Source organism: Pyxicephalus adspersus, chromosome 8, assembly GCF_032062135.1.
Source record: "Pyxicephalus adspersus chromosome 8, UCB_Pads_2.0, whole genome shotgun sequence".
NCBI classification, from domain to species: Eukaryota; Metazoa; Chordata; class Amphibia; order Anura; family Pyxicephalidae; genus Pyxicephalus; species Pyxicephalus adspersus.
Window position 1 is genome coordinate 46924619 of NC_092865.1, and position 24106 is coordinate 46948724.

General features: G+C 41.0%; 1 protein-coding gene across 9 annotated transcripts in view; it reads left to right on the top strand.

Annotated features, from left to right (window-relative positions):
- The window catches only part of ITPR1 (inositol 1,4,5-trisphosphate receptor type 1), a 114614-nt gene that overhangs the window by 80166 nt on the left and 10342 nt on the right, over nt 1-24106 (top strand). For 7 of the 9 annotated variants that reach the window (XM_072420445.1, XM_072420444.1, XM_072420447.1 and 4 more), the window contains 11 exons: nt 764-811; nt 1050-1182; nt 1475-1665; nt 5109-5292; nt 5734-5987; nt 6295-6495; nt 8149-8259; nt 19422-19517; nt 21566-21688; nt 23206-23313; nt 23395-23587. In XM_072420445.1, coding sequence (XP_072276546.1) covers nt 764-811; nt 1050-1182; nt 1475-1665; nt 5109-5292; nt 5734-5987; nt 6295-6495; nt 8149-8259; nt 19422-19517; nt 21566-21688; nt 23206-23313; nt 23395-23587 — 1642 coding nt within the window. The remainder of the gene's footprint in view (nt 1-763; nt 812-1049; nt 1183-1474; nt 1666-5108; nt 5293-5733; nt 5988-6294; nt 6496-8148; nt 8260-19421; nt 19518-21565; nt 21689-23205; nt 23314-23394; nt 23588-24106) is intronic. The other 2 variants (XM_072420452.1, XM_072420453.1) reach the window with 1 other exon arrangement.

Here is a 24106-nt window from a genome sequence, read left to right on the forward strand (position 1 = left end):
TTGGCACAGAATCATATATGCAGCTTGCATTGCATTCATTTTAACCCTCATTGCTATGTGGCCAGGGCTGGGGTCAGAGGGTTGAATCCTGACCTGCATGGAGTTTGTATTCTTCCCCTATTTTTATTCTCTGGTTTTCTCCCACAGTTTAAAAACATCATATCTTCCTCAGGTTGTAGTAGGGATGTTACATTGTGATGACAAGGGTTGAGCAGAATTGAAAAACTTTATATTCTTTGCAAGTTCATTGCAAAGCTTTTGAGTGCCTTATCGTCACCAAACCTGGACTTGTGAGAACCCGTCATGTACAAAAAATGATCATGTAATCAAAGTGCCTGATTCCTTTACAGTTTCCCCCAGAAATGTTTTTGAACTGGGTGGGAAGAAGCTCTAGGTGGGTATCAGCCCCTGTATTGTGACCCAACTTTTCAGTAACCACCCAAAACAGCCGGGTGGTTACTGACAAGTGCCGGGGTGTGCGCCCAACTAAAACCTGGGTAGAACACTGCTTTATTGAGACCACAAAGTATTGTCTAAATGATGTAGAATCTCTACTGGTAATGCCGCTAATTCTTGAGCTAATGTTTGAGATGTCACAATAGCAGGAGGATGTATGGTTACCTTAAAACCCCTCATCATTGCCATCTTGTATCCTTTCCTATATCACCACCACCTTTGTATCCACCCGCCCTGTGTTATTGTGGGGATGCTAAGGGTGATTTGATTTGCTCAGTTTTTGAATCTGATCTCTGCATGGTCACAGGATCCTGGTCAGGCCCAGTCTCTGAGGCACCTTGAAGATATCAAAAGGGTATGTACACCAGCACCCATCTCCAGATGAGCTCTCATCATTGTTTTCTCATCATTTTGCTGTTCTTGTGATGTTGGTAGGTGGTGCACCTTTTGGTTGTGTCATCCTCGTTCTTACCATTTGTTAAGTTCCTCTTTGAACTCCAGTTGGAAGTTAGGAACTCAACTGGAAGAGTCAGTTTTCCCATTTACAATCTCTCCTGGATCATAATGTTTTGTTATCTTTTTTTACATTGCAGGGGGAAGCACTCCGGGTAATTTTGGTGAACCGCTATTATGGAACCATCAAGCAAGGTGGAAGAAGGGAGAGCCTCACCAGCTTTGGCAATGGATCGTTATCTGGAGGTGGCGGAGGGAAGTCTGGTGGGGGAGGTAAGTCCTTTTTTAGTTCTTGTGGAGACCAAATTTTAGTTTATTCCCAGCTAATTTTTTTATAACATTTACTTTGGGTCCTTGTAGATTTGTTTTCACTTCCTGCTGATTGCCAATTTGAAATCTCTCCAATGGGGCCCCAAATAGCTGTAGAGCACCCTAACAGGCTCAGCATAAACTTTATTAGTAAAAACAGTATTTATATGGCGCCAACATATTACGCATGGCTGTACAATAAACAGACAGTGACACAAGTGCGCAGGGACTTAACATTGTTCTTTTTCATTCATAGCTGCTGGTTCCGGTTCAGGAACTTTGAGCCGAGGGGAGATGAGTTTGTCTGACGTTCAGTGCCACCTTGATAAGGAAGGAGCTTCGGATTTGGTCATTGACCTCATCATGAATGCCACCAGCGACCGTGTGTTTCATGAGAGCATTCTATTGGCTATTGCGTTGCTTGAAGGGGGCAACACAACCATTCAGGTGAGCGCCAAATTTTGTCAATGTCGTCTTCTACATTTGAAGAAGTATATCTTGTATTATGCCATGTATTCTTCCTCTATAGCTGCAGGTATTATCTAGATCTAGTCTGGGTGAGGAGGGTCAAGCTTCTTGAAAAGTTTTGTCTTCTGGTATGAGAAATAACTATATTATACAAAAACTATCTATAATATCCATTGTGTCTGGGCCTAAAAGGGAAATTTTCTGTTGTAAGCTTCACCTTTTGAGTTAGCTAACAGGTTGGCCATCTGATAGACCAGATAGGTACCCCAATGGTCAACTGAAGGCGCTCATAAGTGGCAGGTCTGCCTATCGGGTCTAACATCCAGCTTGTCAGCCAGCTAAAGAACCCCACACAGCAAGCTGGCAGCACCCCTGCTAATTTACAGGCAGTGGCTTATTGTTGTCCGCCTGGACAAGTCTTGCTATTGGCAGGATTTCTAGGTAAGAAACCTTGCAAAAAATGATTTGCTTAAGAAACCCGTATAGAGTAGTGCATGATGCGTTGGTATATGTAGTAAAAAAATGTTTGCATTATATGCATTATTCCAGTTTGTGTTTCTCAACATAGAGGTTGATTATGAGGTTCTTGGTGATAATGCTTTCACCCTACAGCACAAAGGATGGACTTTAAGGGAAAAGACATGAAAATTAGAAAATATTGTTGCTGTGTTAAAAGAAAAATAGCGTTGCTGTATTGACCAGGCCCTTTTACCTTTTGGGGACAATTGTAATTATGCCCTAATCCTCCCTCTGCTTTTCCCCAAACCAGTGACCCCACACTGTGCAGCTGGAGAGGTGTGTGTTCTCTGCAGGCAGCAGTCGGCAGGTTATGTAAGGTCTATTTATATCAGCTGGCTGAAGGCAGGAGGTTTAATGAGCTGCTGGCCTCATTCCCCTCTGTGCCAGGCTGTGCTGTGTGCGTCACTGCGCTCTGCTGAGCAAGACGAGCAGTTTCCATGGCTGCGCTGCTCCCCCTGGAGACTCTATTCTCTTTTCTGGATAAGGGGCTTTGCTGGATCCACTCTGCAGCAGTGCTCACCTCGAGTCTCCAACATTACAAGACAATACACTGTGCTGGCTGGGAGCTTGTACGAGGCCCCAGAGTATATATATGAAAGCCAGGCGCATGCAGCAGCCACACCCGTGTGCATTGTATTGTTCAACTGACACACTCGGCAAGATGAAAGGAGCAAGCACACAGCAGCAGTTTACAAACTTATTATACCTCAATTGTTTATCCCGAAGAGCCTTTGTAATAACAGGGAACCTCTGCCAAATTCAGAATGTACATACAGCTCAGGGAACATTGGTTTGAAGAAGGTTTTACAGGTTCTGTTGAACATAAAGCAATTGACAGTCACAGTGGATCATTTTTAACAGGCACCAAAAAGTGTTACCTAACATTACTGGCAGTGCCCTCCTCCCTGACAGTAATGCTTCTTGTAGATGTAACCCCCTGTTAGAGGTATGCACTATATGGTTGTAAGCTCTTTGGGGCAGGGTCCTCTCCTCCTCCTGTGTCACTGTCTGTATCAGTTAGTCATTTGCCACCCCTGTTTAATGTACAGTGCTACGTAATATGTCGGCGCTATATAAATCCTGTTTATTAATAGCAATGTTTGTATTAGGTTAGAAGTCTGATCTGCTAAAACCAATGAATCAAATGAAAATCTACAAAGAATAAAGATTAAAAATTAAATCTTGCATTATTTAGTAAAAGGCTTTTTCCTGATCAAGGGTCAGCAGATGTGCTGGGTGATTGACAGTTGCAAAGCTTTGTATATCATCAAGTAGTACAAAGCTAGCCGTGGTGGCCATTTTAATGATTATTGAACAGGATTTGTAAGGCAATAAAACTTCCAAACGTTACGTTGGTGGTCACTGCCAACTGACACTTGGATCTCCCACCTGGAATGAGCACCAATGAAATTTGCAGTGCTCAGCTTTGTAACCACTTACAACTTTATCAGTATCCCAAGCTGAGAAAGGCGTTACATAGTAAAAGAGTAAAGGTGCGTACACACTTCCAATTTTTATCGTTCCAATCGAACGACGAACGATCGATTGGGCAAAAAATCGTTCGTAAAAAAGTAACCAACGACGCCGACGAACGAGGAAAGTCGCTGGAAACGAACGACCGGACCGGCGGATCGGATTGGACGACGATCGTTGAACATCGTTCGTGTGTACGGTCGTTCGTTGATCGTCCATGTTCAGAGCATGCGTGATGAACGAACGTCCGTTCACTTTCCTGTCGTGCACATAGTTCCTCTATCGCTTAAACGATCGTATCTATTGTGTGTACAATATCTACGAACGATCGTGTCGTTAACTCTATGTGCAGGATCGGTGCTATACGATCGTTCGTATATATCGTGCAGGAACGTTCGTCGTTCGTTTTCCAACGATAATAATTGGAAGTGTGTATGTAGCTTTACATAGTAGCTTGTGAATCAAGAACACAATGTAACCATTTTTGGTCTTTATATTCTGGCTGCTATAGGCAATGGAAAATCTGCTTTGTCTTGGAAGAGTAGGGAAAAGATAAGGTTTTGCCAATTTCCCTGTAGACACAACATGAAGTGAAAGGGAATCCCTTAAAAAGTGGAATTCTCTTGGTAATTGAAACAAGTTTCCATATTGGAAGATTTCCCCTCATATCCTGTTTCAGTGACTGTAACAATTTGGCTTTCTTATCACTTCTTCTTTGTCACTTCTTATGTCATTGACATTGGTCATCAGGATGTAAAAAGTATTGTTCAAGACTGCTACAAAAAACCCGAAGGAGAGAGAGTTATTCCCCATGGATAATAAAAATAATTGTATCTTTTAAATGGATCCTAATACACTTTAAATTTCCCTTTTCACTTTAGCACCTCTATTGAGTTCAGAGGATATTTAGAATTGCCTTGCTTAGAGTGAATTGCATTGTATCACCAAAGGGAACTTGTCCTTGTATTGTTGTCCTGGCTGTCATTGTCCTTGCTCCTCCACTTTTAGACCAGGAATCACCATTTTCATAGCATTACCTGGCCCCCAATATGCATCTTCTGAAAGGGAATAAGAATGACTAGGAAAATAAACCATCATAAACAAGTCAGTATTGGCAGCTATAGACCATAAAAAGCCAACAATACATCAATGTGGTCATTACTGTGCATCCTCCACATTGTTAGACTGACAGATCTGTGCCCAGCAGTAGAGCCGCTTTGGCCTAAAATGCAGAGCCTGTCCCAAAAACAAAATTTAAATGGGGTTTCATTTATTGTCTGCATGTGTTTGTATCCATCATGAACTGCTAGACAGCCCAGCGATCCTTTGCATCCAAGACCTTGTAACCTGGGCCATGCACCATGAACCCTTTCCAGGCTACTGAAGCTATATATTGTATGAAATGTTCAGCAAAGTTTCTCTTTCCGTAGCATTCCTTCTTCTGCCGGCTCACGGAGGACAAGAAGTCGGAGAAGTTCTTTAAAGTTTTCTTCGATCGGATGAAAGTCGCCCAACAAGAAATCAAAGCCACAGTCACGGTGAACACCAGCGACCTGGGCAGCAAGAAGCGCGATGAGGAGCAGTCGGAGAGGGACACACCGCACCGCAAGAGAGGTAAGGAAGAGGAAAGGAAGTCTAGCCGGATAAAACTGGGGAACAATTTTGAACATGTTTTCTGTTGACTTCATTTTTAAGCTTATTTACACTAAAATAGGTGTGCTGATTCTGGAAGTGCAGTTAGCTTTTTTTTTTCTATGACGTCTGTCATGTAATGTGAAGTTCTGAATAGGTGCCCTGTGATTGAATTTGTAACTTCTGTCCATCTTCTGTGGTGGTTAGAAAGGGGACTCACTTCCCCTGTTGCTTCTTTTACTAGCACCTTAGTCCCTTCTGCAGTCTCGGTTCTATAAAGTTTGTAGTCCGATTACCAGGTAGACTGAGGAAATGTTTCCTCCTGTCTGCAGCAGACTGATATGTCTGCTTAGACAATGTCATGGACATTGAGTGAATTAAAGTGGTAAAAGTGCATTTAATTTTTTTTCTCCCCCTTTGCAGCCCGGGAAGCCGGTATGCAAATAACCGAAGAGGCCAAAGAGCAGCTTTTAGAGGCCACCGTTGCCACCAAGAAGGCTTTCAATTCTTTCCGCCGAGAAGCCGACCCGGACGACCATTTCTCAGGTGGAGAGGGAGGATTGGGTAACTCAGAGAAAGGACGGGATGAGCTTGAAATGAGCGCAGTCATTACAATTATGCAGCCAATTCTGCGCTTCCTCCAGCTGCTCTGCGAAAACCACAACCGGGATCTGCAGGTAATTGGGGCGGGGATGGAAAGGCCTTGGTGCAAAGTCAAAGTTGGTGTATGGACTTCTGGGTTGAATCGCATACTTTCCCTTTTTTTTTTTTTTTTTTTTTTTTTTTTTTTTTTTTTTTTTTTTTGCGCTGCAGACATTTTTAAAGCTGCTTTATGGCTATAGAATAATTGGGCACTTCCATTGTAATAGATTGACAACTTATCTTTGAGGGACAGAGACCCAAAATGCTGCTGAGAGAACATCCATTGTCTCTTTAAAACAAATTTTCAGGTTGAAATTAGTGACTTTGATTTTATTATTGCAGAATTTCCTGCGCTGCCAGAACAACAAGACCAATTACAACCTGGTTTGCGAGACTCTGCAGTTCCTGGACTGCATCTGCGGCAGCACAACAGGTGGTCTGGGCTTGCTGGGGCTCTACATCAATGAAAAGAACGTCGCCCTTATTAACCAGACTTTGGAGAGCCTGACTGAGTATTGCCAGGGCCCGTGCCATGAGAACCAGGTGTGTATTGCAGGTGTCACAATACAACGTGTCAGTGATTCTGCCCTTATCTGATTGGCTTGAATGCCACATGCCCCAGCCTCTGCCCTCTGTGCATATCTATTACATAGGCACTCTGACCCCGGGACACTGCACACGTGTTGGATGACTTCCTTGGAACTCTGTGTAACTTGTTATGTAACGTGCAGCTCTGGGTGCCGGGGACACGCCTTGGGATGCCATCGTGCAATCGGAGTGCTTTGAAAGCCGGGGCACAATGGGTGTGCCTGCCACAGATATTGTCATCGCTGTCTGTACAGCGTCTCTGAACAAAGTGTGAAAGTTCTGGACAGCCACAGAGTAATAATTGCTGTTCTTGGCAGGACATGCAGGACCTGTGGCGTCTGTCAAAGATCACATCTTATCTTTGTTTCTTAAATCTGCTTTGTGCCTGGCCATCTCTAGAATCGATGGTTATCACTGACCTGCTGCAAGCATGTGGAGAATCGGAACTCCTAGTCTGGGATTGCATTAGTTCCACCACCAAAAATACTTGAAATATTCAGATTGGCACAACAGTCGGCCAACTGCCATTTGTCGTTCAACATTGGTGTTGCTTTTTTTAGCACAAGTTTGCTTTTAGGGATTTTTCATGAAATGTTTAGCATTATAGTTGGAAATGTATGAAAATGTTAACAATTAAACCCTTTTTTTGGTCTGTTAAATATTTCATCAAATTTGAGTAAGCAAAAAGGATAGAGCCTGGGTTTTTTGTAATAGGCAAATTTAAATGTACTATCATACAATGTTTCACAAATGTTAAAAAGTGTATGCAAACCAATATAAATCAAACACATTAATACTTCATCGGTGTAGGACTTCCCTACTTTACATAATTTTCCTATATTTGGACAAAGTAAATAGATGACAACTTGTTTCCCCGACGTGTTTTGCCAACTAGGCTTCTTCAGAGATATATAGAGATTGTTAATTATCCCTCCTCTATTATCTAGTCTTTAGTCTCTATATACCCCTGAAGAAGCCTAGTGAGCGAAATGGGTCGGGTAAATGAGGCTTCATAAAGTTTCAGATTTAGGGAAACTATGTATGGTAAGAGAAAAGTTGTATAAAACTCATACATTTGAATTTGCACATTACAAGAAATCTCCGCTCTCTCCTTTCCTAAATTTGGTGCCCTCAGATAAATTACAGGGTAGGCAAGACCGCTTAAGAGGAAGAAAGATTTCTGTCTGAATGCTAATAAATAATACAGAAATCTTGTAAACTGATAACTTCCAATGTCTGGTCCCTGCTGACCCTTATCAATGTTATTTCTGATCTGAGTAGTACAAAACACTTAACTAACTGAATAAGGGAGGTGTTTTATAACCTTGTCTTAGGGAGACAATGTTTTTGCACCGTGAGTGTGCCTCCAGGGGTAGTGTTTGACATAATGGGTGCCTGGGCAAATACAACGTGAAGGCTTACATGCAAAACTTTCAGCACCCTCTGCCATTTTTTCAAAGGAGGCAAATAATGGACTTTTGTTACCCTAGTATTAGAAGTATTACTGGAAGGGTGATAACACAGACAAAGAATATTATTAAAAAATGTTCAGTAGAAGCTACAAATTCCTAATGTGATCTGATACCAACTCCTATTGTCACCCTGCAGAACTGCATTGCCACCCATGAGTCCAACGGCATTGACATTATCACGGCATTGATCCTGAATGACATCAACCCGTTGGGCCGCAAGAGGATGGACCTGGTCCTGGAACTCAAGGTGAGAACTCCAGCCATTGTTCTAGTGCATCCCCCTTTTTATATTTTGCACATAGGTTTTTGTGGAACTGGAGAGAGTGCAGAGAACAGCAACTAAACTTCTAAAAGGAAGGGAGGAGCTCAGCTATGGGGAGAGAAAAGCTGAACTGAATCTATTCTCCCTTGAGAAAAACCGTATAAGGGGGATATGATCACCCTGTATAAATCTCTAAATGGCCCATATAGGGAACTCTCTACCCAATTATTCATTTCAATCAGTTTATGGGGGGGGGGGGGGTATATTAGAGGTTTTTATCTAGTTCCATATTTGTCACCATTTCCCCCTTTGCAATGGTAAATGCAAATTACCAGGACCTGTTTTTGATACAATAGGTACAGAATTGTTAAAAAGCTTCCATAGCTCTCCAACTTTTTTATAGTCTGTTGTAATAAACCCACCAAGCAGTCAGTTTATCTGTAGCAGCATCACTTTCTTACTGAGGTTTTGTCTTGTTCCTTTATAGAAAAGCAGAAGTAGAACTGGCTAGGAATACTTCCACATATTGGATGGCTACGCTGCCCTGTAAGGTTTTCCTGGTGCACCAACATTGCCATCCTGATGTACATGCCGCCAGCAAAAAGTCTGAGATGGGGGTATGCATGTGCTGCATGCAAGAGATCTTGGGACATGTAGTCCCTACACGCATTCATCTGATTGTATGAGGGAGGCTGTGCTACCTCCCTGCATGGAAGTTTGGGGTAATACTAAAAATGGGAGCAAAATAATGGCGAAATGTTGCGGTGGACCTAGAGGGTAACATGAATTCATAAACGAGGGTTTCATACAATCATTTTACTTTTCCTATCTACTTGTAAGTAAAGTTAAAGCCCAAAGTGTAGGGGAGTTAAGCTCCTAATAGCACTTGGTAAACAAAGTTTAGTATTCTTTGGTGCATTGATATAGGGAACTCAATTCAAAGCATACAGCTTCTAAATAACTGTAACCTCCTCCCAAGGTTAACAAATAATAAAATTTAACCACATTGTATCTTTTTTGCTGTCCAAGAAATGGTTATATATTGGAATTGTATCTTCTGTGATAGTGTGTGTGTGTATATGTGTGTATATATATATATATATGTATGTATGTATATAATATATATATATATATAAATAATATATATATAGTGTTGGGTAGGCCTGTCAGATTTTACACTGGGGAACGCATTTTTTGTTGAGTTAGATTTTACACTTGTTTTTTTTCTAATTTTTGGGTGGTGAATCCAGTTTTTTGCTATCGCATCTAATTTTTATGATACAGGGTACCCTGTAAATTTTACAATGAAAAAATAATGAAATATTAACTTGAATGAACTGTTTATTTAAATTTCCTTTGTTTATACAAATGATTTATTGCTACTCTATGACATTTTTTTTTTTTACAGTAAAACATTTGAAAATTATTCGGGTAAGCGGTTAAGATAAAAAATTTACGTTTATAGCTTTTCCTGGAGTGTTCAGTGTTAGGACAATCCCGCTGGATGCTCCAACAATAGTCAGCTACCATATGTACATCCCATCTACCCTGATACCGTCCTTCCATGACCTTCAAATCTTGGAATCGTTCTCCTTGTTCATCACTGACTGCACCAAGGTTTTTCCGGGATGATAGAAAGATGGCTATGCAGAAAATGCACCTTGATGTTCATATTGCAACCAAGCATTGTGTAGCTCCCAAAGATTTTCTGGACAATTTCTGTGTAATTATTTGCTTGTATGTTTCCAAGAAAGTCCTTGACAATGGCTTTGAACGATAATCAAGCATTCTTTCCGACTTATGACATTGTCCTGATGTTCATCTTTAATGAGCTGCCAACTCTGTGGACCATCAATCACCCCAGCCTTTATTTTTTCAAATGACAGGCTAGGAAATGCCAAAATGAGATACTTGAAACAGTCTCCTTCAGTTGGCAAAGCTTTAATGAACTACTTCATCAGACCCAGTTTATGTGCAGAGGCAGGAATATATTCTTTCTATCAACAAGTGGCTCATGTAGAATGTTTGGATCACCTGGTTTTAGGGCAGATCTAGAAGGCCAATTCCTTTCCACCCAATACCTCTCACGAGCTCTGCTGTCCCACATGCACAGATAACAGAGATACTTGGTGTATCCGCGTTGCTGACCAGGAAGGAAGCATACCATTTTAAGGTCAACACAGATGACCCAATTTTGTTGGTGATATTGCAACAGCTCAATGACTCTTTATGTCTGCATATTCTTCACAAAGAGAAACTGAATGGCCAATTGGGACTGACCCAAATATATTGCCATTGTGAAGGAGGACGCACTTTAAGCTCCGCTTTCAGCTATCAATGAATAGTCGCCATTCAGTTGAGTTAAAGATTGGAATTCCTAATTCCTCCATTAAACCAGGCATGTTATGGCAATACACAAAGCTGTTGTCAATTCTAAAGTACTGCAGAAATGGAATTTCTCTGGTTTGAAAGTACGATACCTTCGTTCTTTTTTAAAATAAGTTTTTCTCACGCAGTCCTGATGCTAGGAGTTCTGAAGCCTTCTTCGATAGTCCCAAATCACGTGCCAAATTACTCATCTCATGCTGATCAAATCCCTTACAAACAGAAACCTCTTCAATTTCAAACTCTTCATCATTGTTGTCACCTATTTCATCACCATAATCATGTTCTTCAAGAGAGGGTAGTGTAACGAAAACTGGCACTGAGATTTCATCTGAATGAGCCACTGGGCGTATAGCCAAGACTAGGATACTCTGTTACATTCATTTTTCTTGTTATATCCTGAAGTTTTCACTATACAAAAGTAACAGTCACTGAAATTATTTCCTGGCTCTCGCCAAACCATAGGTATACCAAATGGCATCTAATCACGTGTTCCCTTTGTCCACTTCCGTAAACCCTCAACACACTGTTTGCACACCATATGAGGGGCCCAAGACTTATCTTGATCACCAAGTTTAACTTCAAAATATGCCAAATAGGCTTGCTCTACAAATGTGCTGATGTTCACCCTTCCACTGGGAATGGTGAAACTGCCAAATTTGTTCAAAATTGTCCCCAGTGTTATATAAATGGCCATTGCTGATCTGGTACTAGAATATACAGCTTGGTGTTCTGATCCTCGGCTTTTAATACTTTCCAAATCACTGACCCAGAATGAGAGTACAGCTCAGGTGTTCAGTAATTGGTGCATTTACCTGCTTGCTTTTTTCAGATGTGATCAGCTTAACATCCAGGCATTCAGCATTGTTTAGAATGAGTTGAGCAATGGCCGCTTACTTCATCGTACCGGTTCTCTTTAATTCCACTCACTTTTATTTTTCATAATGGTGAGTTACTGCTTCCTAGGCAGGGCACTGGTGACACCGTCATACACCTCTGACCTGTTGTCTCACCTTGGTATTATTCAGCTGCTGCTTGCTTTCAGCCCTGCTTTTTCTCATAATTGGGTCCCTGCTGGTCCGAGGTGACCGTGTTATTTGTGTTCTGTAATGATGAGGCTGAAGATTTGTTATGTAACCTTCACGTAACTGAAGTCTAGATTTTTAGACTCTTTTCTGCGTCATAAACTGACCAGCGTGAAATATGATTTTCAGCAGTCTGAGTTCCTGCTGGGAATTGTACCAGTGCCGGGGGTCAGGAATCAGACGGCTACGTGACCGATCTCTGCTTGACACAATTTTGCACATAAATGTAATTTGGTTCATAATTATTCCTTGTTAGAAGATGCAGCGTTTGATGTGATGTGATCTACATAAGCAGATTTAGTTTTTCATGGAAAATATACATTGCAATGGATATATATATATATATATTTGGTACCCCAGTGTACCTTGCCAGCACACCTTAAGGGAGCATCAGTTTAATTGCACCATAAATCAAATGGTACCCAACTCTTTATTGTGGCAAGTGGAACTCAGAATATTCCCAAAAGGGTGCCTTAAAGAAAATACATGATGCAATGCAACCGATCTATATAAAGGGGTCTTAATATAGATTTAAGAGTGGCTCAGAGCTTTTGACCCTTTTGAAGATTTTTTTTCACCCAATTTAAAAATTTAAGTCGGAAGAAATCTAAACATGTATTTATTGTGATGTCCTAAGTCCTAATTCATTTCTTTGGAAAATCCTGGGGTAGAGCAAAGACCTTTGGGAAGGTGACAATCCGTGGATAGTGACAGGGGAGTCCTCTTCTCTTCTGTCACCATTCCTGTATTTGGATACTTTTGCTGTACCTAGAGCTGTAAGTGTTCCTTTCTCTGATACCTCCCCACCCCTGTCCCCATCCCTTCCCGGCTAAAGAAGTGCAGCATGTGCAGAAACTAGAGAAATGTTGAGCATTAAAAATAAGAAAATTTGAAAACTTCTCAAATTTCTGATTTATTTTTAGCACATCTAAAAAACTGCTTCCCGGTCCTCACTCACAAACATATGAAGACTACCCATTACACCAGAGATCAGTGTGCAACGCAAGCAAATTCCTATCAACAAGGATACAAGTTTCATAATGAAGCAGTGATCTTTCTGCACAAAATCCTGTCCTAGGTAATACCCCCTAGATGATGCTTAGACCTGATGGCTCAAAGGAATTAAAGTAAATCTGAATTCCAAGAGCAATGAACATGACAGCCTGGGAGGAGAGGGCTTGATGATGCTTGTAGTCATCTGACAGGGAGATACCTAGGCTCAGGATACCTGCTGCAGCTTCTAATGCTTGTTGTCTGCAGAGAAAGTAAACCTTTCCCTTTCATGTCAGAGGAAGACACTTTCTGCAAGATTTAGCTTTAACTGTTATTGGAGGGTGATAGTATCTCCTCTCTAGCATTGTGCACATTTTGCAAAAGATGTAATTGGTGTTGTAGTTTTTTTTTTATCTTTGTTTTCTTGCTGATATTGACCCAGATATGTACGGATTGTGTTCGTTTTTCCAGGAAAGGAAATGGTCAGAGCTGTGAGCAACGTAAAATGATCTAGAGCTCCGGCAGCATCTTAGTGGCCACCTCTGGTCTAGTTAATATTTAATCTGGAGTTCCCTTTTAGTCACTTCTCTATAATGTTATCAGCTGTTCAGAATTCGTCATCTGGCTGTTTTCACTGTGGTGCAGGCGGCACTTCCTAACCACTGTACACACCGAGCATTAACGAGGCGAAACTGGGAACTTTCAATTAGCTGGTAAATCCTGGAGCTCCGACGGCTGCCAAAGATTTGTTACTAAACAGGAACTGCAGTTCAGCATGTACAGAGCCAGTCCTTGGCACACGACGGCGGTTATGTAACGACATAATACTACCTGTCAATAAAGAGTCATTTGTTACTGTTCTGTGTGGACGTGCGGAGTTCTGCCTGGGGGGGGCTTAATTGGGTTTGTTTTTTGCCCAGAAGCAGCAAATATGCTGCAAGTTATTTCTTTGCTAGAAGTACTTTCAGACAGCTTGAGGTTTTCAAAAAATTGTGTGTGTGGGGAAAAAGAGACTGTAACCATAAAGGAGCAATTATGTTAAACATAACGAGGAGTCATTTACATAGTAGGTTAGGTTGAAAAAACACAGAATTCCATCAAATTCAACCACTAGGGAAATAAACATATTCCAGATAAAAAAAAACCCTATGGACAATGTTGATCCAGAGGAAGGCAAAAAAAATTCTGCTACAATTCGCTCCAACAGGGAAAAAAAAATCCTTTCTGATCCCATGTGACAATCTGATGCTTCCTGGATTAATAGTCTCTGTTGTCTTAACGTTAAAGCTTTAATCCTCAGGTATATGCTGTGCTTCTAGAAATCATTTACCTTTTAAAGCAATCCATAGAACTCGCTGAAACTTCTTCCTGAGGGAGCTTACTCTGGGAGCCACATTTTCACAGACCTTAAAGCGAAGAATCCCTTCCTTATCCGGAGCTTAAACTTATTTTCCTCCAGATGCAAAGAGCGCCCCCTTGTCCTTGTCCCCTGTAACGATCCTAAAGTAAATAGTTGGGAAGAGAGTTCTCTATATGGACCATTTATATATTTATACAGAGTGATCATATCCCCCCTTATAGGCCTCTTCTCAAGGGAGAATAGATTCAGTTCAGCTAATATCTCTTTGTTTCGTTTATTTGCCCTTCTCTTGCTCTCTGTCCAATGCCACAATATCACAAAACTGGACTGCATATTCCAGATGTGGTCTGACCAATGCTTTGTACAGGGGCAGGATTATGTCTCAATCTCTGCAGTCTTCTTTTGATAAAAGAAAGTACTTTAGCTTTAGATATTGCAGCTTGGCATTGCGTGCTATTGGGCCTATGATCTACCGGAACCCCCAGATCCTCCTTTACTGACTCACCCAAATATCTTCCCCCTAATCCAGGGGTAGGCAACCCGCGGTTTGGAGCCACATGTGGCTCTTTAGCCTTCTTGTTGTGGCTCCCTTCGGCCTTGACAAAAGAAAAAACAAGAATAGCGGTTATTTACCGTGGCCGGCGTTGACACTTCCACTGGCGCAGTAAGGGGACACTCGCTCTCCTCCATATGCATTGCGGGGGAGAGGGATTTGCCGTCTGGGGCGTCCCTGGTGGGGGGCCGAGCCATCAGCGCGGGATTCGAGAGAGTCTCGTGTCCCACGCGTTTCCGCTTACCTGGAAACAAACATCAAGGCGCATCATAGCGCCACGTGGGACACCGGACTAGATGCATTTTGGGCAGCTGCTCATTGAATGAAGATGCACGGCTCCTAAACTAACAGAGAGCCAGGAGCTCATGATGGGAACAAACATTTTAAAAGTAAGTTTTCAACATCATAATGCATTAATTGATTTTTTGATGGTATTTGATCATGCACTCCAATTTAATTACTTAATATCAGAATTTTAATATACATCCTCATGATTTTTTTTTTTTTTTTTAATTTTCCCATTATGGATTTTTCAACTAATCATATATTTATCGTCTGATTAAATTATGCACTGATCTTGGCATAATGAATCATGATAAACATACATTTAAATAAATAAGTATATTATTATATGAATTGGATTAATTTGATCATGATTACAGCAAATTTAATTAAAATAATTGATAATAAAATAAAATGAACTATCCCACTTAAGTAAAGCTCCACATTATTCTTGCATTGAACCAAAACCATTCTTTTATTTCTTTAAATGCTTTCCAAATTTGGAAAGCAATAAAGATTTGTCAAATTGTCTACTTTGTCTACAGGACTCAAAAAGGCCTGCATAGTTCAGTGTTTATTTCAAAGTAGGCCTACACATGCACACTGCACTCCTGTTTTTTGTATTCTGTTGTTGGAACAGGTAAAATTAAAAAAAGATTAAAACTTTTAAAAGTTTATAAGCTGTGTTATGTTTTGCGGCTCCAGACAATTTTTCTTTTGTGGAAGAGGAGGCAAATTGGCTCTTTTGATAGTAAAAGTTGCCAACCCCTGCCCTAGACAGAAGCATGCATGTTGTTAGCCCCCAAGTGCATAACATTACATTGATCTATATTAAATTTCACTTGCCACTTGGCTGCCTAAATCAAGTAGTACATTTAAACTTTGTTTGCATTCCTTTAAGTCTTGGCTAGCTGATATCTCTGCCTCTCTCACCTTTGGAAAGAACTTGTTCTCAGATATTTTATCATGTTTGGTGCATTTATGCAAAATGTAAACTCCAACACCTCCAGGTACTTCCTTACCTCTCATGGAAATCACAGTATTACTGCCTGACAATGTCTTCCTCTGTTATTTCCAGAAGGGCAGCTCCAGGGTGGCTGTCTACATTCTGGACTGGAATGACATTTCTGCTGCCTCTCACTTTGTTACAAAGTTGTTACAAAGTTGCAATGTTTAATTCCTTTGGGAGAAGAAACTAAGCAAATGTACCGTATTTTTCGCCGTATAAGACGCTCCGGAATATAAGACGCACCCAATTTTAAAGGAGGAAAATCTAGAAAAAAAGTTTCTGAAAGATTATTCCCCTTCTGATCACTCATGTGCCATTCATACCGGTATTCCCCTACTGATCACTCATGTGCCATTCAAATTCCCTTTCTGATCACTCTGTACCTTTCAAATTCCCTTTCTGATCACTCTGTCATTCAAACTCCCCTTCTGATCACTCTGTCATTCAAATTCCCCTTCTGATCACTCTGTCCTTTTTTTCTATTGTACGGCAGTTAGGACAGGGAACAGCAGGTGGCGCTGTGCCGGCTTCTTTCGCTTTGCTTTACAGACAGGAGAAAACACGATGCTGGCAGAGGAGAGAAGAGAGACACGCTGCAGCCAGACACACGCAGGATCGGGTATCGGGTGAGTATAATATTTTAATTATTTTTTTTAACACATTTGTCGTATAGGACGCACTAACTTTTCCCCCTAAGTTTTGGGGAAGAAAAAGTGCGTCTTATATGGCAAAAAATACGGTATTTTACTCCTGTAGCAGACAGACACTTTGAAACCATTGGACTGGAGCTGGAAAATGAAAATCATTGCTGTTCTGCCAGTCGGTTGTCTTCTGTTGCAGTAGTAACATTGTCTGGCTCTTGTTGGTCCTCACCATAGGTAGCTCTTCATTTATATGAATCTCCCCATAATGTAAATTTAAAGCCACAAAAAGTGTATCAGAAGGTGAGCAGAACCGGAAGCTTGGGTACAGATCTTGCACTTCGGGGTCCCTGGGAGATTAATGCAATAGTTGGGTGGTTTAACTCTTCAGCATCCACCAAAAGCTGTAAGATAAAGCTGCGTACACACTTGCAATTTTTGTCGTTGGAAAGGATCTTTCACGATCCTTTCCAAAGACAAGGGGCTGCAAGATGCATGAACGGTGCTGTACATACAGCACCGTTCATGCTCTATGGAGAGGGGAGGGGGGAGAGCGACGGAGCGGCACCCTGCTGCGCGCTCTCCCCTTCCCTTTCATTACGATCGGCTGTCTTCCATCGTCCGTGGATCCGGCAGGTCGGTCGTCCGGACGATGGACGACACCGACTGTACACACGGAAGATTTTCGCCCGATAATTGATGCCGATTATCGGGCGATAAAAATCTGCCGTGTGTACGTAGCTTAACATGGGAATTTGATAACATGACTTGGCCTGATTAGCTATGGAAAGGTTGTAGTGGCAGATAATGGTGGCTCAGTGGTTAGCGCTATGGCCTTTGCAGCACTAGGTCCCAGGTTCAAATCTCGGCCAGAGCACTATCTGCATGGAGTTTGCAGGTTCTCTCCGTGTTTGTGTGGGTTTCCTCCGGGTACTTTGGTTTCCTCCCACATTCCAAAAACATGCAGTTAGGTTAATTGGCCCCCTAAAATTACCTTAGACTGTGGTAATGACATATGACTATGGCAGGGACATTAGATTGTGAGCACCATAGAGGGACAGCTAGTAATAAGAATATAAAGCTCTTAGTAATATGTTGGAGCAATATAAATACTGGGCAGTAATAATAATAGGTGTAGAAGAAGAAGAAGTTCAGTTAGAGGTGTGAGCCATGCTGTTGAAATTGCATTGGCCAACATGGCTTTATCGTTAGTGGCGTGAAGAGGAAGCCAAAAGTCAAACATCAGCTAGATATTTTATTTGTTGCAGTGGTGAATGCCATATCCAGTATGAATTAGGACTTGAAAAGGGCTTACAAAACATAGGTTAAGCCAACACACCCCAAATATTTTCTTTTTTTGTAAAATTGTTGCCCTTCGTTTGTACAGATTTGAATAAGAATGCATTTCCTTGTCTCTTGGGAAAGTACCAAAAAGTAGCTACAGGCTGCATTGCATTCTTCAGATGGAAAGGGACATTCTGGGTTCTGAACAACCCAGCCCTGGGGGGTCTAGTTTAACAAACTAACCTTGTTATATGTTTTTTTTGTCCAACGGTGCCATGTGCAGTGTGAAATGACAGAAGGTATGTTGTAGTGAAGGTGAATTACATGTGTTTGGAGCTGCATGAAGGTGTTAGTAGGCAGCTCTTTGGTTCATTTTGAGTGGGCCCTGTGGAGTTTTGAATGGGGGATAAAATTGGCACTCTGTGTAATTGCTGGTAGAAGTCTAGGTTAAGTTTTTATTTTTTTCAAGGAGGAGAGACAAATAATTTCGGGGCTATTTATGGACCCCTATTTTCAGGTGTAGGGAAATGGAGGGTTAAAGTTCTGAACTGAAATGTCTGAAATTACTAATTGTGATCCGTATGTGGTAGATATTGGCACTTTGGTGTTTGCTAATGCTGCCAAGCAATAATCTTTTTGTTTTGCAAACCATAGTATTTGTGTACAGTGGCGCATTAGGTGGGAGTTGGGTTCTAGACATCATGATGGTGATTAATACATATTGCTCATGGCTTTCCCAGACTGCTTCCTGTTCAGTGCATGATTTATTCGGCATTATGGGTTTGTTCTGAATAAAATTTAATCTCATTAATGTGAAAATGGAACAAAAAAGTCCCCCCAAGAAGAAAGCTTCCTTCTGAGCCATGAAGGAATTAGTATGCAAGAAAACCTGGTTGTATATGTTCTTTGCCCTGTATACAATTGTATATGCATGTGAAATGACTGAAGAATTGGGACTGGCTTTGGATATCTGCAAATGTCAAATGGAAATCTGCACTTGGTTGTGCTCCCTCTACTATTCCTCTTTCACAGCTCGGCATGACGTGTGACTGGTGCTCAGGCATAATGGCAATGACTACAACCTGTTAGTCATGTACCTTTAGGGCTACTTTCTGTTTCTTTGGATTTGATGTGTTGTGTTCCTGAAAACAAAGTGTAAAAGGGCACCCTGGTTCACTAAAAATAAAACACACTGCTAGGGGCAGGCCCCAGACACCCCGCAATTTTAAGGGTTTTTGCACTAGTATCCATCAGACTCCATGTGATATGCTTTGTGGTATCAACTGCCCATCCATTTTCTCTCCCATTAATTGCTTAGAGGTCTCGTCCCTTGCCCAGTGACGGAGAAGCCACAAGCCGGTAGATTTGTCACTCGGCGTTATCCTCCTATTAGTATATTACTTGTTGGTGAATGAGCATTGCAGCACATGTGTGCTTTCTTCCTGCCCCAGTCCTACTGTAAAAGGTATGATACCACAACACACATGGTGCTTTTTATTGCAATATGCATGATGATAGAATAATGAATACAATGTTGAATTATGTTTCCCTACAGAATAACGCTTCAAAGCTTCTACTCGCAATCATGGAAAGCCGACATGATAGTGAAAATGCAGAGCGCATTTTGTACAATATGAGGCCTAAAGAACTGGTGAGTTTTAGAAACAAGCATACTCTTTATAACATTTTAACTCTTTCATTATAATCTGTGCATGAAATGAATGCTCTCCATCTTCCTATGGATGTCTGAGCTTTAAATTGTACGTAAATTAGGCTTCCTTGGGTGCCTCAGGTCCTGCAATGGAGACACAGTTGGGTCCATAAATATTTGAACAGAGACAACTTTTCGGAGCCCCTGAAATGAAGTGATTGTGTTAAAAAAAAAAAAAAAAAAGGTTTTAGTTCTTCACATTTTTATGCAATCTTTTTGTTCAACCCACTGAATTAAGGCTCAAAGTCTGCAGTTCAACTGCATTTGAGTTGTTTCATTTAAAATTATTTGTGGTAATATAGAGAACCAAAATATGAAAAAAGTTGTCTCTGTACAAATATCTGTGGACTTAACGCTAAGCTTCAGACCTACAATATGGTTGGTGGTTGTATGATATTTTTATTATTATTTTATATATATATATATATATATATATATATATATATATATATATATATATATATATATATATATATATATATATATATATATAGTATGTGTGTGTGTATTATATAGAAATACATATAGCGCCAACATACTACACAGCGCTGTACATTAAATAGGGGTTGCAAACTACAGACAGATACAATGACACAGGAGGTGGAAGGGACCCTGCCCAGAAGAGCTTACAATTTAGGAGGAGGGGGAAGTCACACACAATGGGGGATAAATGGAATGGTGGTAATTGGTGAGGGTTTAAGAGACAGAAGAAGACAGGTAGGTGAGTTTGAAAAAAGGATTTTTTAAGGACCCATTTTAATGAGCAGAAAGAGCAAGCCGAAAAGGACGAGTAAGACCATTCCAGAGAGTCGGGCAGCTATAGAAAAGTCTTGGAGCTGTGAATGTGACGAGGTTATGAGTGATTGTGAATGAGAGAGCCGGGTTAGAGGAATAGCAAAGAGGGAGAAGTAATGTGAAGTGCCATGGACAAGTTGTTGTCTTCTCCTGGTCAGACCAGAAATGGCTGATGCCATTGAAATCTATAGGGTCATATCACCCTAGTCAGTCTGCCCCTTGCCATAAACTGAATTGTCTAAATCTGCAAATGCTTCCTAGTGTTGCTCCCCTTCTGAAGCAAATGCACACAAGATAGATCCCCAGTATGGGTGCAACCCTTGGGAACTGGTGAATGATTATCAGAGAAGGGATGATTTATGGGGATAAAAAGAATAAGGATAGTGACTTTGCAGCACTGGAATCCAGGTTTAAATCTTGGCCAGAACACTATCTGCAAGAAGTTTGCAGGTTCACTGTGTTTGCGTGAATTTCCTCCGGGTGCTCCAGTTTCCTTCCACAACCCAAAACAATGCAGTTAGGTTAATTGATGTTAGATTGTGAGCCCCTTCGAGGGACAGCTAGTAATATGACCATAGACTTTGTACAGCGCTGCGTAATATGTTGGCGCTTTATAAATACTGTGTAATAATAAAAAGGTTGAGATAGAACTTAACTGGAAGACCCTTTTTGAAGGTATCTTTTGTATAATTGTCACATCTGTCCCAGAACCATGTGGATCACAGTCCACGACTATTTTTTTCCCTCCTTTTATTAAATTGTACATTAAGCTGATTTCCCTTCCTTTCCTAGTTCTGCCCAAAGGAAGTGAAAACCTCCCAATGTGACATAAGAAGCAAATAAAAAACCTAATATAGATTTTATTCTTCCCCCTACATCAGCCAAACAAAAATTTGGTTTTATGTATACATATTTTTTAAAGAATGTGAACAATGCGGATGCACATTTTTTCTTTATCGCATATCTTGCACGTGTGTGTTTCATATGTAAATAATGTTCAGCAGGGTCAATTTTATGTTAACAAATATCTTGCTGCTGTTGTAGATCTGTGAATAGACAAAATTATTTTTTTCTTCTCCACGGCAAGGCCGTAGATAATAGCAGGGGGAGATGTTTTTATTATGGAATGATGATTCAATAGAGAATTGTGTTCTGTTTTCTTTATCTATCGTTTGCCTTCAATCCCCATTCAGGTGGAGGTGATAAAGAAGGCTTATCTCCAGGGCGAGGTGGAGTTCGAAGAGGGGGAGAATTGTGAGGATCATGCTGCCTCCCCTCGCAACGTGGGGCACAATATCTATATCCTGGCACATCAGGTGGGTTCCTTACATAAGGACACGAGGTGTCGGCGTGTTATGCAACGTTCGAACAGTGTGAGGTGTCCTCGCCATGGACACAGTGTCCTAGTATCTCACGGCTGGGTGTGCCAAAGCTCTGCACATGTGCCCCAGCGCACGCCTGAATAGACAGTGGTGTAGTGCAGTGTTTGGTTTCCACACTGGGCATCACGCCAGGCTGCTCGGATAACAGGAACTGCAGTACACTGAATGAGAACTAAAAGTAATTCAGAAGGGTTTTATTTTCAATCTAATAAAAGTCCCTTTTTGCGTCTGTGTGATTTTCACTGTTTCCATATCCTGAGCATAGAGCTAAGCCTTAAAGGAAACTTTTGGTGAAAGATCTGTGGGGTGGGAGGGCTGCCCTCTTTTTCGGAAAATTCTGGTTACTTGGCTGCCTTTGTCTTTTGGTACTTTGAGTCACATACCCAGGACACGTATGCAGTTGTCTGTAAGTTTGGAATTGCTAAATTTGCTCATTGTTCCAGGTCATTCATTCATAGTTTTGAAGCTTCTGGATTAGTCAGCTCTAATTACCTGGATATTTTATAGCAAAAATGTCCTACTGATCATCCCTCTCACATGAGCAATCATCATTACGAACATATGGCTTTGCAGTTTTTATTTGGGATGCACAATAACCATCACATTACTAAAATTGCCCATGATCCCATAGTTTCATGTAGTGGGGAATAATTGCACTTATATGGACTATTGTGGCAATTCATTTCTATTAACATTATACACGCACTACCTGTACTCATTAACAGTTCGATATCCTGGCAGCAAAATCACCATGTGCATACGGTCTTAAATCAATTCATATGAAAGCTGCTGCCAATCAATCACAAAATTGGCATTGACAGCACTGTTTGTACGAGTTGCACACACATTGGCTTGTTCAGCAAGATGTGAAAACCTGCAGAATGTAAGTCACCATTGAAAGACCATGTTATGTATCATCCAGCAGGGGAGGAAGCAAAGCATACAAACAGTTAAGTGTTTCACCTCCCTGCTGTGTTCTCCTTTGGAATTCTGCCACTGGGGACTTCTCACCTGCAGCAGGATTGACATAGGCCTAAGCACTGAGGGCTGCAGCTATCAAAAATAAAACCCTATAGTACAGAGTTTCTTTACCTTTTTAACAGGAAGGAACCCTTAAAATAACATTCAGGTCTTCAGGGAACCCCTTCTTTTATTAGTATGGTGGTCAGTGGGAAGAATTCCTTTTACATTGCTGGCCAGTGGGAAGAATTTCACCCTTACAGATAGCCAAAAAGATCATTGGTGTCACTTAAACTGACCTGAGCGGCTCAAACTGCTCATTGCTTAAGGAGGCTCCAACAACCTCTGGTTGAAAAACACTGGAGTAGATTATATCCTACCTCTGTATGTTTCCATTGCTTGACTGCTTATATATCACATGGTTCTTCTTTTTGGTACATGCTGATATTTCCCCTGACCATATTAATGTTTTTTTTTTTTTTTACTCCTAGCTTGCTCGACACAACAAAGAGCTCCAGCATATGCTGAAACCAGGTGTACAGATAGGGGATGGTGATGAAGCCCTGGAGTTCTATGCCAAACATACAGCCCAGATAGAAGTAAGGGCAGAAAATAGAGGATGGAATAGCTTGACCAGACTGAATGTGGTTTTAATTGCCTGTTGTTTTGCTATATCATAGATTGTCCGTCTAGACCGGACTATGGAGCAGATTGTATTCCCTGTGCCGAGTATATGTGAATTCCTTACAAAGGAGTCCAAATTGCGTGTTTATTACACAACGGAGCGGGATGAACAAGGAAGTAAAATTCATGACTTCTTTCAACGTTCGGAGGACCTTTTTAATGAGATGAACTGGCAGAAGAAATTAAGAGGTAAGAGATGAAGGTCCAATCCCATGGAAGATAACTGATGGGTTGTGTTTGGTCTATGTGCCAGTGGTCCAGAATTTCTGTTTTTATGACTCCACATGTGAGAATTTAGCAATTTGCAAAACATAAAGCGCCAATATCTTGGTGTTTAAGACTTCCAAGTATTGCATGTGTCCCTAAAAATGCTGGGCTCTGTTGGACCCAGCAAAACTTCATTGCTTGACAAGGAAAAGGAAAGATTGTTGGGCAATAAATAGCCTCACATACAGTTTGGTCCATAAATATTTGGACAGGGACATCTAATTTTGGTTCTGTACATTACCACAATTATTTTAAATGAAACAACTCAGATGCAGTTGAACTGCAGACTTTCAGCTTTAATTCAGTGGGTTGAACAAAAAGTTTGCATAAAAATGTGAGGAACTAAAGCCTTTTTTTACACAATCACTTCATTTCAGGGGCTCAAAAGTAATTGGACAAATTAAAAAAAAATAAAATGCTCATTTCTAATACATGGTTGAA